Below are 16,298 nucleotides of genomic sequence, written 5' to 3' on the forward strand. Positions count from 1 at the left end.
TGATCGAGGGTCTTCAGGCGACTTTTATGACTTCGATAATTCCCCGCTCTTTCCTTGCTCTGACATTTCGGCTTTGAATTATGTATTCTCTTGTCAGTGATTCGTTGCGCTCCATCCGAACGAGAGACTCCGGTCCCCCACGCTCCTTTTTAAATCTTAGGTGAGATCTGGGAATTTTAAAGGCACCGAAAGATGTTTCACGAGTAACTGAATTGTTTATGGATGGATGTGTTTATTGAGCAAACCCACTGTGAGAGCTACAGGACTTACCCACGTAGAGATGAAAGTCTTTGGAGAGCTGGAGGTACTCTGACGATACCAAATTTAGCAAGCTGCGCAGCGCGGGACATACCAAGGATTCCTTTAGCATCCTTTCCTTACTGTAATATACATCACTTCTTTTCTCAGAATCATCAGTGGCTTCCTGTCTGCTGCTCCTACCCTCCCCCCTCACACCCCCAGACTTCTAAAAAACTTCCTCTCCACTTTTTCCCCTTTGCAAATTCCCTCCCCCTTGTGTGCCCTTATGACCTTATCCTCTCTCATTTTTTCATTCAAGCAGTCCTTATGCGGCTCTGCTAGCAGACTTGCGTGCAGCTCGCCTCCTCCACCCACGTAGACACGGTGCCCTGACAACCCACCCCGTACCCACTACCTCTCTCCTCTCTTTTGACTCTGCTGTGGGAAAGCTTGGTCTCTTGCTGCTCCCGTTCACTGGCCCCCGGCTCTCTGTCTCTGTGTCTACCCTACTGGGTTATCCTGTCACCTCCCACCGGCCAGGTCTCCTCATCCATCCACTCTATAAAACCATCAAAAGCCTACACGTTTGTCTCCTCGACTGACCTGTAATCCCTACAACAGGCTTTATGTTTTCCATTTCTGTCCTACTCTGTTAGCACTCCCTTACTTATTAACCCCTTCCAAGGAGTCACTATGGGAAGGATACCTGTAACTGCCGTTGGGTGCCCCGGGGGGCCGTCCAGTTTGAAGGAAGCCCCACTGAAAATGAGAGCCCCCACCCCTTATTTGGGGGTAGAGGCAGATTGTTAGACAAGTCCTTGAAGAAAAAGTGTGATCTAGGATCTGTTACAGCCTGGAGGGGGCACGGCCTTGATCTTACATGTTCTTGTGGATAGAGTAGCGGCTTTGGAGAAAGGCATTTCTGTTTCTTGTGACTTACGGCTCGACAGCTTCAGGCAAGGCAAGCTCTCTGAGCCTCAATTTTCTTATCTGTAAAATAGGGATAATACCTGTGTCAGACTATTGTTCTAAGGATGGATGTAAAGAACCACGGCTTTACCACGGCTCCACCACGGCTCCTGGCATATAGTAAAATAGACAATGCTAGTCAGCCTTGGCTCTCTGCGTTGATAGGTGTTGAGAGGATAGTATGGATCAAGACTTGGTGACAGGATTCTGTCAAAATCCCAGTTAACTAGTTAAAGATGGTTGAGTATTGTTTAGTGTGCCATGGGCCTGGATGTGTAGTGTGGAAATACAGATGCCAGACAACAGGGGTTTACCAGCACACTGATGTGCCCCTTTGCTAATATATGAATGACTTAGGATCTCCAGCATTATTAACAAGATTTGATATATCTAAAACTACAGGACCTTGCTCGTAGTCAACACTCAACGGATACTGAATTGAATGTTGAAGGACGTAAAATACTTTCATAAATAGCTATCAAAAAGAGGTAGGTGTTTTGTTTGGTTTGGTTTTTTGCCACTAAAAAGAGTCTTAGTGCTGTATGGCATAGTGGAAAGGACCTGGGTTTTGTTGCAAATCCCACTTTTGCTACTTCAGGCCTCTGTGTCCTCATTTATAAAAAGGGAGTAAGAATACTGATCTTATCAGATAGTGGCAAGGATATACTATATGAAAATCATCTATTTTTAGCACATAGGCATGTAAAATGGCAGCTATTATAGGATGCATTATAAGACATATATAATATATAGATATAGAAGCATTATACAGATAAAAATTTAAGAGGAAGCATTTGCTAGAATCACTTATCCATAACAAATATATTAGTGAGGACAAGAGAAAGTTATCAATGTACAAAATTGAAGGTAAAATGCGAAGGAGGTGATTTGGGGGTATGGAAGCTCAGGGGAAACTATATATTATCCTACTACAGGAGATGTAAAGTAAGAGGTCTTGGTGATCTATCTTTAGATCGTTTTAGGGTTAGAAAGAAACCTAAACAAATTGGTTTGAGATGCCAGCCACTGGGCCCATGGCATTACTCTGCAGTAACATATAGATTTAATTACCAAGCTTCATTGCCAAGATAAACAAGAAGGACCACTGGGAAGAAATGCTGTATTTCCAACTTAAAGTGCAGAGAATAGCTGCTGGTCTCCTAGGTGATGGATGATTGCAAAGAATGTGCGCATGGAAGGGGACATCCCCCCCCCCCAAAAAAAAACCCTGTCCATACTCCATCAATGGCACCCCCTCCATCTTATTTACTTAGAGCATTCCAGTCATCTCCCTGTGGTCATTCGTACTGGTTAATGAGGACGATGCATGCCTGGGGAACATTACAGCTCGGCTGCAAAAGTCTGTTTTCCTGAAGAATCTTCATTTTAAGAGAAATGGCCTTGGTGGTGATCCCTGCCACCGTCCCCTGGAAAGAGTGATTCTTTGAGAAGGTAGTTTTTAGTTGACAATGAGATCTAGGTGAATTGAGGCATATACTTCGAGGAAGATGGAACAGGCACCCCATAAAACATGCATGAGTTCTGACAGTCATGTTTTCATGCCTGGAGTGGGGCTGGGGCAGCTGATCATGGAGATCTTAACTTGCCAGTCAAGTGCTCTCAAATACATATGCCTGGGCCCCATCATGGACTACTAAATACCAGTTTATTCTTTAAAAAGAGCTAGTCTTTTTCCCCCCAACCTCCTCCCCAACCATTAATGGTGCTAAATGGTGTTTAGGTGGTTCAGGAACCTTATTCCAAGGCTGGGCCCATCACTTTGGAGGTGTCTTATCTCTTTGTAAATCATGGTGTATATGTTGCAAATGAGAATTCCTCCTTATATTTCTAATATGTCAAGGTAATAGAAACGTTACCAGAAATGTTTCTTAGTGGAATGTTGATACTTACGATTACCAGAAATAAAGATTGAGCAACCATGACTATGTAAAGGTGCAAGCATTGCACAAAAATGTCTGATAGGATCTTTGGAGTTGAAATTTAATTTCTTCTTTACTCTTTGTGTGTATGTGTAGGTGTGTGTGTTTGAGTGCGTTTCGGGGGGAATTATTTGGGAAGCTCGATAGAAAGTTGCAGCAACCAAAAAGTATATAAGGTTAAGATTTAAACCAGATCTTTCCTATTTATTAAACCAATATGTATTTAGACAAAATGATGTGCCCTTAATATTTTTTCTTATATATATATATATTTTTTTTAGTTATGTGGAAACCTTATGCTCCTCTATGAATTAGCCTTAATCTCATTGATTTGTAGTAGTGAGTTTGTTATTGCTAACTTAGCACCTCACTCCCACAGGGGATGTGGCTAATGGACTCATGTAGGCTTCTCTGTCACCCGGCCCTGTGCTCTCCTAAAAGAATGAGCTAGAATTCACCCCACCCCCAATAACCCTAACAAGCAAAACCAGCCCACCAGGAAGCTAGTAAAGTAGACTTGTAGATGCTCCAGGCTTCTCGGTGTTGAGTCTTTAGTGTCTATCAGGACATGTCAGTAATCTGTCGATGAATTCTTCTGTTTGTTTGTTTTTTGGTTACCAGACACTTGTGGTGTGAGTCCGAGTTTGGCAGGAAGTGGGTTAGTGGACCTGCAGTATTGCCCTACCACGGCATTGGCATAAGCAAAATTTTGAAGACCTATTTTCCTGGAATGCTCCTCTGGGATAGAACTTCATGTTATTCTCCGATTCTCCAGCCTCCTCCACTTGGAGCTAAGTGTGTTGAGCGTACCTTTGGATGGGGGAAGGGAAGGGAGCAATAAGAATACAGTGAGCTCAACAGCATTCTTTCTCTTTTTTTTTTTTTAAAGATTTTATTTATTTATTTGAGACAGAGAATGAGAGACAGAGAGCATGAGAGGGAGGAGGGTCAGAGGGAGAAGCAGACTCCCTGCCGAGCAGGGAGCCCGATGCGGGACTCGATCCCGGGACTCCAGGATCATGACCTGAGCCGAAGGCAGTCACTTAACCAACTGAGCCACCCAGGCGCCCCAACAGCATTCTTTATCTTAACCCCATTCCCTGGGAAGCCAAGACTTCTCGATGATCTCACAGAGGCCCAGATGGCCTTAAAATATATCTCATTTCCTTATAAAGATCAACTTGTCAATTGGAGAACATGTCCATTGACTGAATCAAACACTCTCATCAATACCTATCCTTTTTTTCTCCCAAATCCTAAATTCCACCAAGGCAGACCCATTAGAAAGATACATACTTGCATGCCTATCTTTTATTTTTAGCTTAAAATATATATAACTTCTGTGGATATGCATCCACGTTTCACAACCCAACGATGGGACATACGGTCTGACAATGGGAAAGACACTTGAAACTGGGACTGTCTTGGAAAGTTCGGGAGCACACGGCCACCCTAGACAGCCAACGTGAATCGATCCAAAGATCAGCTGCTGAAGGCATTATCCCTTTTCCCTTATGTCAGCCTTTTGACAGGAAATTATCTAAGAGGCGCTCTTGTTTTAAGTGAATTCAGGTGAATTTTTCACATAGAGTCATCAATACACTTTACTGGTAAATAATTAGTTGGTTCTTTTCTTCTCCCTTGCAGAAATAGGCATCTCTAGAAATGAAGGAAAGGCCCTTTTTGAAATATGGACCTGTGCAGAGAACACGTGAGAGCCAGAAGCAGTGAGGGAGGTTGTTATTTCAATTGTTCTTGCTTTCGACCCAGCGGGGCAGCTCTGCACCTCATGGCCTGCAGCGACTGCATCAAGCCTCCTGCCTCCCTTATGAAGATCTTAATTACAGACGCAGCTTACTTCATTGCTGCAGGGAAAGAATTTAGTTTCTCTGAACTGTGTCTGTTTTTTGGTGTGGCAGGTGTAATCACGATGAGATCATTTCTGGTTTGTTTTCTTTTCCTGGAGGAATTTTTTTTTCCAAGGGGGAGGAATACAGTTCTTAAGGCACAATTTCATGAGCTCATAATAGTGCAGTAATAATAACTGTGCTTTGATTTTATAGAGACCCTTTCTTCTGAAGAAATCAGAGTGTTCCGCATATATAATTTCATGATTTCTCATAATATTAGAAAGAACGTGTGATTTCTTGGCCATTACTCTTACAGTCTGAGGACTGAGATTAGATCCTGTTAATTCAGTGAGTGTCCGTTCCTCTATGCAGGGTTCTCCACTCAGAGCTGCTAACTTTTAGAGCTCGATCATTTTTTGTGATGGGAGACTGTCCTGTGCATTGCAGGATGTCCTCTACCCACTGGCCACCAGCAACACACACGCATGGTGACAACTAAAAATGTCTCCAAACATCACCAAAGCCCCAAATCCCCCCTAGTTAAGAATCACTGGTCTCATCTCCCCTACTTCTTTCTGCTTAAAAAAAAAATTGCCTTACTGGTTCTATGTGACAGAAGCACAAAAATACAAGCACAGAACCATTCGCTATAGTTGTACCATCACTGAGGTTGAGCTTCATGTCACAGGTCCTCAGCAAGTGGAAACTTCCTCTTACATACGTGGCCCTGGTGTGTTCAAGTGAATACCACAAAATACTAAGAAGCATGAGGTCTCACTCAGACCACATGTAAAACCATCAGACTGTCTCTAAGGCAACCTTAGTTCTCAGAAGCCTTCCTCTGTCGTGTGTGTGTGTACACATACATGTGTGTGCATGCGTAATGGATATATACAATTTTATATTGATGTATATAAAATAATGGGACACGCATTTAGAACAGAACCTTGAAGAAAGCCATTTTATTCTTATAAACTGGTATATAATACATACATGTAGGAGCTTGACTATATACCTAGCTGCTGAACCATTTCATTTAGAGGTTTTCTTCCATTCCATGTGCTCTTGCCATATTTTCTCCCTCTTCTAGCTGAGAAGTGACAGCACCTGAAGGTTCTTCCTTGAGACGTCTCTGCAGGTGCAAGGCTGACAGCCTATGGTTGTAGACACCCTTTCAGCCATGTATACCGGTCCATTTTTAAAAACTCTTTGAGGACCTTGCAAGTGAAGTGGGATAATAGCAATCAGGCAGTGAACCTAGGTAAGGGGACATCTTAAAGAGTTGCGGGGGGGCATCCAAGGTATGTCGACTGGGCCTGGCTGGGAGGCAGGCCAGGGTTGCTAGTGTGTGTGTACTGGTGTTGGTGGATTTAGATATTACTTCGGACCCTGAGAGCTGCATACCTTGGTGTAGGAAGATAAGATACGTGGGAATGGAAAAAATAAGATATTTCCCTTCTTTCAAATACTTGATTAGATGTTGTAACTTTCGTGCTTTGCCTTTTGAGAAATGATACTGGTTTTTGGAAATAAACCATAATATAGTGGACTGGCGTCTCCTACTCCTTTATAACTTAATTCTCATTTCACTTCCCCAAGTACCTGGAGATTGGAGGGATTTGTCTAGACAGGCAGATAGATGTGGTCCAGTGCCAACACTGTAATATTGGCTGAAATCCAGCTGGTTGTTTTATTGTTAATAAAAACCTATCTTTTGGGTGAGTGGGTGTCAGGCCTTCATCATTATATGGCGCCCGTCAGATTTATCTAGGGACAGAACCCTGAAAAGATTTTGTGCCTGCCCCATGTTTTTGATCCTTTGCCAATATACTATACTTAAATCTCTCAAAACCAGGCAACCTGGGACAAATGCTTATAAATTCCAAGGCTTAATAACAACAGTACTAAATTCTAAGATGGAGAGGTTCTCAGGAAGCACATCCTGGTCCAGTGGAAAAAATCCTAGATTAAGAGGGGAACCAGATGCTAGTTCTGGCTCTGCTGCTAATCTAATAGATGACTCTCTGGGCTGTAAAACAAGATCGGGTTTGAATGATCTCTAGAATCCCTTCTTGGCCTAAAATTCTAGCCTAATTGGTTCTGGTCAAGCTATGGGTGACTTTTGGTTCTAACACATAGAAACCACGGTGTCCTTCCACCTTCTTTAAGACCCTCAGGAGTTGCTTAAAAAAAATCTCCAAGACCATAGAGGAATGGAAAACTGAGCTCCTGAAGACATGTGTATTGTTTCTGATCATCAGACTTGTGAGGAAATGCTACTTTCTCACTCTGGTCAGGATTCAAATTCATCCTCCACAACTGGCCAAGAAATAATAGAAGGTGACTATGAAGTCACACACACACACACACACACACACACACACACACGCACGCAGGCCTCCCTAACAACCCATTTGTAATTTTTTTTTTAGATGAAACAAAGGATTTGCTCCAGGCTTTTGTTGGTTTCATGGTAAACAAATCCCATCATATGTTGTTTTTGTCCTGCATCAAGCTTCAATCAAGGGAGAATAGGTGGCATTGTGCAAAGAAGGAAGGAAAACCAGCATTTGAAGGAACACTTATTTAATCTCACATCTATACTGTCCATATGATGTGACCAAATCTGATCAGATGGAAAATTCTTTCTGAGGTCCACATATCAAAACTGGCCAAGAGCCTCAGATCTTCTCACCGACTCTCAAGAGGTAGTGTCACTTTGGTACATGAACCCCCAAAATAATGCAGGGTTCTAAATGATACCTCATCAAACAGGAATGGGCCAATAATGGAAGAGATGTTAAGATTCCCAAATATGGGTGCCTTGGGTCTTGACCACACACAGGATGCAGCCCCACAGTGGCCGTCAGGACTGCTGTGTGTCAAAGAGTACCTTTGGAAGACAAGTGTCTAATGCCAGATTTCTTAAAGCATTTTCCACTCAGAAATGCTCAAAAGAGAATGCTATGGGTAAAGTTCACAAGGCTAGAAAATCTAAGAAAATGTGAGGATTTGGGGCAGAGTAAATGACGTGAATATTCAGAAGGTCCGAGATACTCATGTAAGCTTTGTGACCACCATAGGAGTTGAGAAGCACTTTCCAGAAAATGAAAATCATTGGCTGAAATGTGGCCTCGGAGCCAGAGAAATCTTCACAGCACATGTTGGATGCCCCTCACAGGGTATCAGAAATATGACTAGGGAAATTCTCCTGGTGCCTTCCCATGGCTAGTTCAGATCACATAATGAACACCATGTCAGACTACAGTTGACATATATCGCTGAGAAAAAAATCTGCAAGTGATATATATCCTATCTTCTAACTCCTGAACTTTCTTGAAAGTCTCACGTCTGCTATTTAACAACCTCCAGAGGATTCAGCTCCAAAAATTCAACAGCCCAGATCATCCAGTGAAAAAACCCAGGTGTAAACCAAGTATTCCAAGAATCGAAATCCAGACACTTGTAGATATCCACGTTTTCTGACTGTTACCTTCTTTGGGGAAATTCCACATTTCCCTATAACCCAAAGATGATGGTGGGGGGAAGCCAAAGTGGTTTGATCGCCCTCAGACCGAAGCTGATTTTTGTCTAAGCCTTTCTTTCTCTTCCCCAGTGTGTCCTGAGACTAACCTCGATGATGCTCATTCCTGAGTTACTTCCTTTAGGACTGATTTCCTTGACAATGGCCATTTCCTTCCTTACTGTGCCTGTTTCTCAGGATCTGTCCACTGTGTGTATGCGGTGTGCACGCCCGTGCATGCACACGCACCCCACCAGAGTCCAGGCCGAAAGTCTGGGAAGTTGGGTACAGGAAAGTCATGTGGTTGAGAATGTGGCAGCCCCAAGGTCTTGGCAGGAGCTCCTACGTGATAAATATAGAATGAAGTAAAAATAATAAGAGGAAGTCAGGCCATTGATGATGCTATCAGTCCTAATGGGGTGACACATCGGCCATTGTGTCTCATTTCTCTTCAAAGAACAGCATGAATGGTCATGGAAATTATAAGTCACACCTCTCTGTATTTGGGAAAGCAGATAGTTTCCCTGGCAGTGGGAGTAATAATAAGCTTTCTTGACATTTTGATAGCAACAACAACAACAACAAAAAAGGCAGGGAAGAGTGGGGGATGGTGTGGAAACTGTCATATGACCTAGAGCTCTCTGTACCCGGTGTTCTGGCTAGTTGTATGGTATTTTATTCCCACTCCTCAGGCACAGCTGAACCAGGAACAGCAGAACCCAACATCCTGGCAAAGCATGAATGGTGCCCAGTCACCTGCTGCCAGATGGAGGTCGCTGTACTGGAGGGAGAAAAAGCTCTTCCAAAGATGACTATATTTAATCTGGCTGGGATGGTCAGCTCCTCCTGGCCTTCCTGTTTGCTCAGTGGTTGTGGACACTAGATTCAAGCTCCCATCTACGTCATCATCCTGTTTAATGGTGTGGGGGGGCACTTTCCTGCTTAACATCTCCCACATTCTCTGGCTGTGAGGTCTGGACATGCCATTCATCTTTCTGGTTCTGTTAGTTCATCTTCCTATGTCCATCTGAAAAGTTTTGCCAAGTATCTTGCTGACGTCTCTAGAAAACAATTTCACCTTCTCTGTAGAGAACCAGGAAATCAGAGTCCAGAATCCATTTTAAGTTAGCAAACATTTAGTGAGGTACATTTTGCTTCAGACACTGGGCTCAAGTTCTGGAAACGCCAAAGGAATAGGCCAGTCTCCCTGAACTTCAGGAGTTCACGGTCTTGAATGGGATATTACAAGTCATACTGAGAGAAATACTATTACAAAGAACTGGAAAGGAAACCGGCAGATATGTTTGGAAAGATAACTCTTCTGGGGAAGGCAGAAGATAGATTTTGAGGTGGGAGAAAGTAAATGCAGGAAAACCAGTTGAGAAGCAATTGCTGGACTCCCAATACAAGGTTGTTAAAGGCCTGAACTAGGAGAGGCAGTGAGGAGGAAGATGGGGGCCAAGCTGATTGGGTTCCAGATTGTGAAGAGATTCAGCAAACCTCTGAGCCTCCTATCTTCATGCGTGCTGTGAAGAGAGATAAAGCAGGAGAAAGGGGTTTTTACACTTGTTGAGTTAGCGGTGAAGATACCCATTAGCCAGTCGGAGATATGGGACCAGAGTGCGGAAGAAATTTCTAGGCTGGAGCCATGGATCTGTTATCTGGTGTGTTTAGATGCCATTGGTAGGGATAAGATTTCCTCTAGAGACTGCGCATGTAAAGACGAGCAAAGAACAGAGGGATCCCTTTGGAACATGATTAGTCTGTGAAGAAGAAGGTAGATGAGTGGTCATGAGAATAGAAAGAAGAGAAGAAACCAGAGGTGGAATCATGGAAGCCAAAAGAGAACTTCAAGAAAGACTGGGGTGGGGGGATCAATGCTAGAGGCTACTAGAGTTAGGGTTCCCTCAAAGAGAATTTATAACTCTAAATGCTGATTTCCAATCCTAACTAGAACCACAGCTTTGGTAGCACATGCATTTAACTTTGTTGAATATTGTCCCAATTCTGGAGCTGGAGACCCCGAATTCTTGCCCCAGCTCTGTGACCTTCTTGCCAGGTGGCTTGGCAAATCATTAACTCCTCGAGCCTCATTTTTTCTCATTTGTAAGGTAAAGGAGCTGGAGTAATTGAAGTTCCTCTGGCTTTCAACTTCTGTGCCCCAACTGTTCTGGCGCTCTGCCAAGCTCTAGTTGCATTTCTAACTGCCACCCTCCTGAGGCTAGCCATCCAACTGCCTATAGAACAACATAGCTCTCTTATCTCTCCTAGATTTGTTTCTCTGTTGACATTTCCTGCCCTAGAGATAAATATCCTGGGGCGGGTGGGAGAAAGATGAGATCTTGAATAGACAAACCCCTTCTCCTGGGTTTTTCTAAGATATTCAGATAATCACCCTTCTGACTTTGTGGCCTTAAGGCATCACACCTCCACCCTGAAGGAGGAGGTCCCTCCACCTTCTCCTAGCCAGACAAATTAACTCTTGATCTGCCTATCAACTCCATGCACTTTTGTTTTTTGGGGTTTTTTTATTTTATTTTATTTTATTTTATTTTATTTTATTTTATTTTATTATATTTTATTTTATTTTATTTTATTTTATTTTATTTTATTTTATTTTATTTTATTTTATTTTATTTTATTTTATTATGTTATGTTAGTCACCGTACAATATATCATTAGTTTTTGATGTAGTGATCCATGATTCATTGTTTGCGTATAACACCCAGCGCTCCATGCAGTATGTGCCCCCCTTAATACCCATCACCAGGCTAACCCATCCCCCCACCCCCTCTCCTCTAAAACCCTCAGTTTGTTTCTCGGAGTCCATAGTCTCTCATGGTTTGTCTCCCCCTCTGATTTGCTGGACTCATTTTTCCCTTCCTTCTCCTAATGTCCTCCATGCTATTCCTTATGTTCCACAAATAAGTGAAACCATATGATAATTGACTTTCTCTGCTTGACTTATGAATGAGATGGTTTGTGTTCTGGCTGACGTTAATTTTGCTGTTATCTCCTCGAATGAACTCTTGCCCCCAAAGCACCAAGCGTTTTCAAAAGCCAGGCTCCTCACCCATTTTTCCCCCTTTCTGATGGCTTGGGCTCTGCTGGAATCTAAAGAGATATATCCATAATTCATTCAGGAGTAATCAGAGTAGTAGTAGTAATAATATTTTGTCTCGGTCTCTTGAGGGCAATCAATAGTTTCATTATTGCTCTTTGCAGGCAAATATTCCATAAGAGGTTGAAGTGACCACAACTCATTATTAATTCAGAGAAATACTGCAAGATACAGTTCTCCTGATATATAATTGTGAGCAAGAGAAACATCAGCTATATATATATATATATAGTAGCATAATTAAAACAGTTCTCCTGATATATAATTGTGAGCAAGAGAAATATCAGCTATATATAGAGAGAGAGAGAGAGTAGCATAATTAGGACCCAACCCTTGACAGAAAACTGACTGGAGTCTGAGTTGGGAGGGAGCCTAAGCCCAAAGTGCCATCCAGCAAATTAAATAAGTTGTCACAATAGCTTCCTAAGCCTCCAGCAGCATTAAGGTACTTGACTTGTATTAACTTATTTCATCCTCACAGCAAACCTTCCTCATTTTACCGATGAGGTAACCGGTAATTTTAACCGGAAATTAAGGCACAAAAGGAAATAGTCTATTCTATAAACATGACAAGAATTGTCATCTTCAGAACTTTGCTATATAATGGAGTTGAGCCCAGTTAGGAGGACACTGTGTAGCTTAGAGTTGTGGAAAGAGAACTGAACCAAGAGACCATAGTCCCATTCCCATCTCTGACACCAACAGTGTGGCTTTGGGCAAATGATGAACTGGCCTCCCCAGACCTGTTCCTTTTTCTGTAAAACATGGAGGTTGGGTCAGGTGTTCTCTAAAGGTCTCTGGAAGTGCACGTAACTTTCCATATGGGAGAGGGAGGGGTGTAGACGCCGACTCTGTAGCTTGCACAGATACTAAATCACTCATTCTTGTTCAGCCAAGGCTGAGAATATCTGTCACTGTGTGAGGTGTCCAGCTAGCACTTGGGTGCATGCCACCAACAGTCATGCCAAGCAAGCTCTCTTCCTAAAGCCTCACCTCTGTGGGCAGCAGGGAGGACTGCTGGGGAATCATGGACAACTCGTCAGGATATTCACCCTGCCGCCGTTAGCGAGGACAACAGTCTCTGAAGGTTTTCCCAGAGAAACAGCTCTTGGGGCACATCTGAAGCATTAGCATGCTGCTTCCCAGGTGGTGGGAAGGTCAGGGGGACAGAAGACGAAGAACATCCAGAACGACTCTCACATGGGGATTTCTAGCTGCCTCGCATCAAGCACGGTCCAGTGCCCCACTTCAGTGCTGCATGGAGTCCCATGGCACTGACCCAACTCCACATGCCTCCAGCTTATTTGTGCTGATTAGGTCTGTAGTCCTTTGCCTTTCTACTATTTTCTGTTTCTTTTCTTTCTCTTCTTCACAGCCACTAGAATCATACAGCTACCCACCCTCAGCTTCCATAGAACTAGTCCTAACTCTATCACTTCTGATTTCATCTTGGGCTTTTTTACCAGCCATTCCCAATCACTGAATGGGGCCCCAGCGAAAGGGACAGAGACCAGAGTGCTTGGCTCTCTCCCTACTCTGTAATCACAATACAATTCTGGTGGGGTGATCTCCCTCAGATTACTTTGGTACAAAGAATCTTGTCTGTAACTCTATGACTTTTCTTTTAAGTTACACAACACTCAAAAAATGGAAGAAGAGAAACAGATTTTAGGATTATGACACATCCTTAAGTGATTCCTCAAGCCAGGATAGGATGGTGCATAATTTTATCTTCATGTATGTGAATTTTTGTTAGGAAAAACCCCAGAGCTTCCTAGCATATAAATACTAAGTAAAATCTTCACCTAGTTTCCCTTGAGCTTCCCTTACTGCTCACCTGTCTACATTATAGACTTCTTGGATCTCAAAACTGTCAAGAACAAGAACTTCAACCTTATTCTTAAAAAAGCATCCTCAGGCTCCCTGGGTACTCACTTCTATGGCTTGATCTCCTTTTCTTAGGTTAAGTAGTTGCACTAAGAAGATTAACAGTAAGAGTAGGACCCCCTCCCAGGTACTGACGGGAGGGGAGCTGCCTTACATAATGCAGCACCCCCCCACACCCCCAGAGGGGAGGCTCAGCACACAGCACAAGACTGTGGTTATGGGGCATAGTACAGGGGGAGATGATTAATGTATGTCAGTTCTAAAGGAATGAAAAGCACGGGGCTAAAAGATCAAGTCCATGTTTCTAGAGAAGCAAGGCGGGGGGGGGGGGGCAGAAATCCAAACAACTGCCAAAAATTCCACGAATATGTAAAGTCCTAAACATGCTCCACCCAATAGGCAGTCCCTCCTCCCACAAATGATCATCATCCCAGTGACTCAAGTGCATCCAGACACTTTAGTGAAGCACCAGAGATCACTTTCAGTTTTCCAAGTGCTTGTGATGAATTTATAGCATCCCGACTCCTCTGTGTGCTGGGAAGGGGCAGGCATGTGGTGATGGCTGCCATCATACTGTGAAACATGACTAACGCCAATAAATGAAATCTACGGAGCCTTTGAAAGGCTTCCAAGAATGTCAGCACGTACTGCTTGCCCACTCTCTGCTGAATGCCTACTTTGGCTGTCTGCTTAGTACCGAATGTGCCAGACAGGCCTTCATACAAAGGGAGAGAGTGTTTTGGGCCCATGAAAGGGGAAGGCAGAGCCTTTCTGATGTGAATGGTGAGATTCAAGAAGTACGGGGGGGAAAGTGGCAGGGTGAGGAGGGGCCTTCAGGAAAGGTATGAATAAAAGACCAAAAAAGAAAGTGGTGACATCTGCCTACATGCAGTAAATTCTTCATCGCTCCCTGCCATCCAGTCTGGAGATGTAGACTACTATCACTTACGCTCCATGCTTGATGATCATGGAAAAAATACTTGCTTGTCGACTCTCCCTGTATCCAAGGACTTCTTGATCAACTGAGAATAAGACTTTGTAAGCCCTGGGCGCCTAGGTGGCTCAGTTGGTTGAGCGACTGCCTTCGGCTCAGGTCATGATCCTGGAGTCCCTGGATCGAGTCCCGCATCGGGCTCCCTGCTCGGCGGGGGGTCTGCTTCTCCCTCTGACCCTCCTCCCTCTCATGCTTTCTGTCTCTCATTCTCTCTCTCTCAAATAAATAAATAAATAAATCTAAAAAAAAAAAAAAGAAGAATTTGTAAGCCCTGCCAAAGCATATATAAGTCTACTTTTGTTTCCATTTTAATGCCAGATATAAATGCCATGTGTACCGTTTATTATTTGGGATTTTCTTTGACTCTTTCTGCCTCCAATGTATGAAAAGCTTGAGAAATGTCTGCTGTGACACATCTCGGAATATTTTATTCTTTAAGCTGGCTTTAAGAAAGGAAGAAAAGTGTTTTTGTATAGTGAACTCTTTACCAGTGCTACTCATAATCCCTTGGCACAGCATCTAGTGCTGGAAGAAAGAACTCTTGGGGTGTTCTGAGCTTTGCCGAGGAGACAGTCTGATGTCATTGGTGGCAGACACAGGACGTATGTATCTGTGTTTTGTCTGCACCATCTGTTTTTCTCTTTACAGGCTATTGTTCATATTTGTTCTTCTCTCCCTTACAGGAAGTGTGCCTCTCCATAGGAGCATGGGCTTTCAGTGTTTAAAGGACTGAGCTAGCATTCTAACGTGATTTCTCTCTGTTCTCTTCTTCCTAGAATCTTATGGCAAGGGCCTTATACGACAATGTCCCAGAGTGTGCTGAGGAACTGGCCTTCCGCAAGGGAGATATCCTGACTGTCATAGAGCAGAACACAGGAGGACTGGAAGGATGGTGGCTCTGCTCCTTACATGGTCGACAAGGCATTGTCCCAGGCAACCGGGTGAAGCTTCTGATTGGCCCCTTTCAGGATACCCCCTCCAGTCAGGACCAGCCTACTTCTGGGCTAATGCACCAGACCTTTGGCCAACAGAAGCTCTATCAAGTGCCAAACCTACATGGTGCCCCTCGAGACACCATCTACCAAGTACCACCTTCCTACCAACATCAGGGAATTTACCAGGTCCCCACTAGCCATGGTACCCAGGAACAAGATGTGTATCAAGTACCACCATCAGTGCAGAGAAGCATTGGGGGAGCTAATGGTCCCCACTTAAGCAAAAAGGTGAGTGAGTGACCTACTGGATTTTTGTTTCTACTTACTTGTTTCCATTGCACTCAGAGCAGTAGAAATGTTCCCAGAACAAAAACATGAAACTTGCAAGAAGTAAATAAATCTTCCAAAGAGTAAGTATACCTACATACCTGAACTTGGGCATTGGTTCTGCATCATTTTTCCATTCATTGGTCAGCAAAACTTTGTTCCCATGTCATTATAAGTTCTTGTGTCATTCCAGATCATACTGGATCATTAAGTTGTTTCTCTCTGTCTTTCTGATAGATCTGCTTTTAGACCTAGGTTCTACACTCAAATAGTTTCCAGTCTTTTCTGTTTCCTCCTTGAATGGTACAAGGCACCAAATTTCGCACAAGTACAATGATGCAGAAAGGACTCTCCTTTCACCAAAAGCTGAATCATGACCCCATTGGCCTGGCTGCACAAAGAACCCACCAGAAGTAAAGGGAGCAAAGAAGCTGGAAGTGGGTCATGCCAACCAACTTTTCTGTAGAGTTGTTTGTTTCAAGGTTGTCCAATACACATGGACACTAGTGAAT

At 43.4% G+C, this 16,298-nt stretch overlaps 1 protein-coding gene across 3 annotated transcripts in view; it reads left to right on the plus strand.

Moving 5' to 3' along the window:
• Positions 1 to 16,298, plus strand: part of NEDD9 (neural precursor cell expressed, developmentally down-regulated 9) — a 188,959-nt gene that overhangs the window by 145,321 nt on the left and 27,340 nt on the right. For all 3 annotated transcript variants that reach the window (XM_045866374.3, XM_045866377.3, XM_045866373.3), the window contains one exon: positions 15,301 to 15,747. In XM_045866374.3, the coding sequence (XP_045722330.1) occupies positions 15,301 to 15,747 (447 nt within the window). The remainder of the gene's footprint in view (positions 1 to 15,300; positions 15,748 to 16,298) is intronic.

The sequence above is a fragment of the Mirounga angustirostris genome, unplaced genomic scaffold (assembly GCF_029215605.1).
Source record: "Mirounga angustirostris isolate CCGP_5_RB_7025 unplaced genomic scaffold, mMirAng1.0.hap1 SCAF_8, whole genome shotgun sequence".
Lineage (NCBI taxonomy): Eukaryota > Metazoa > Chordata > Mammalia > Carnivora > Phocidae > Mirounga > Mirounga angustirostris.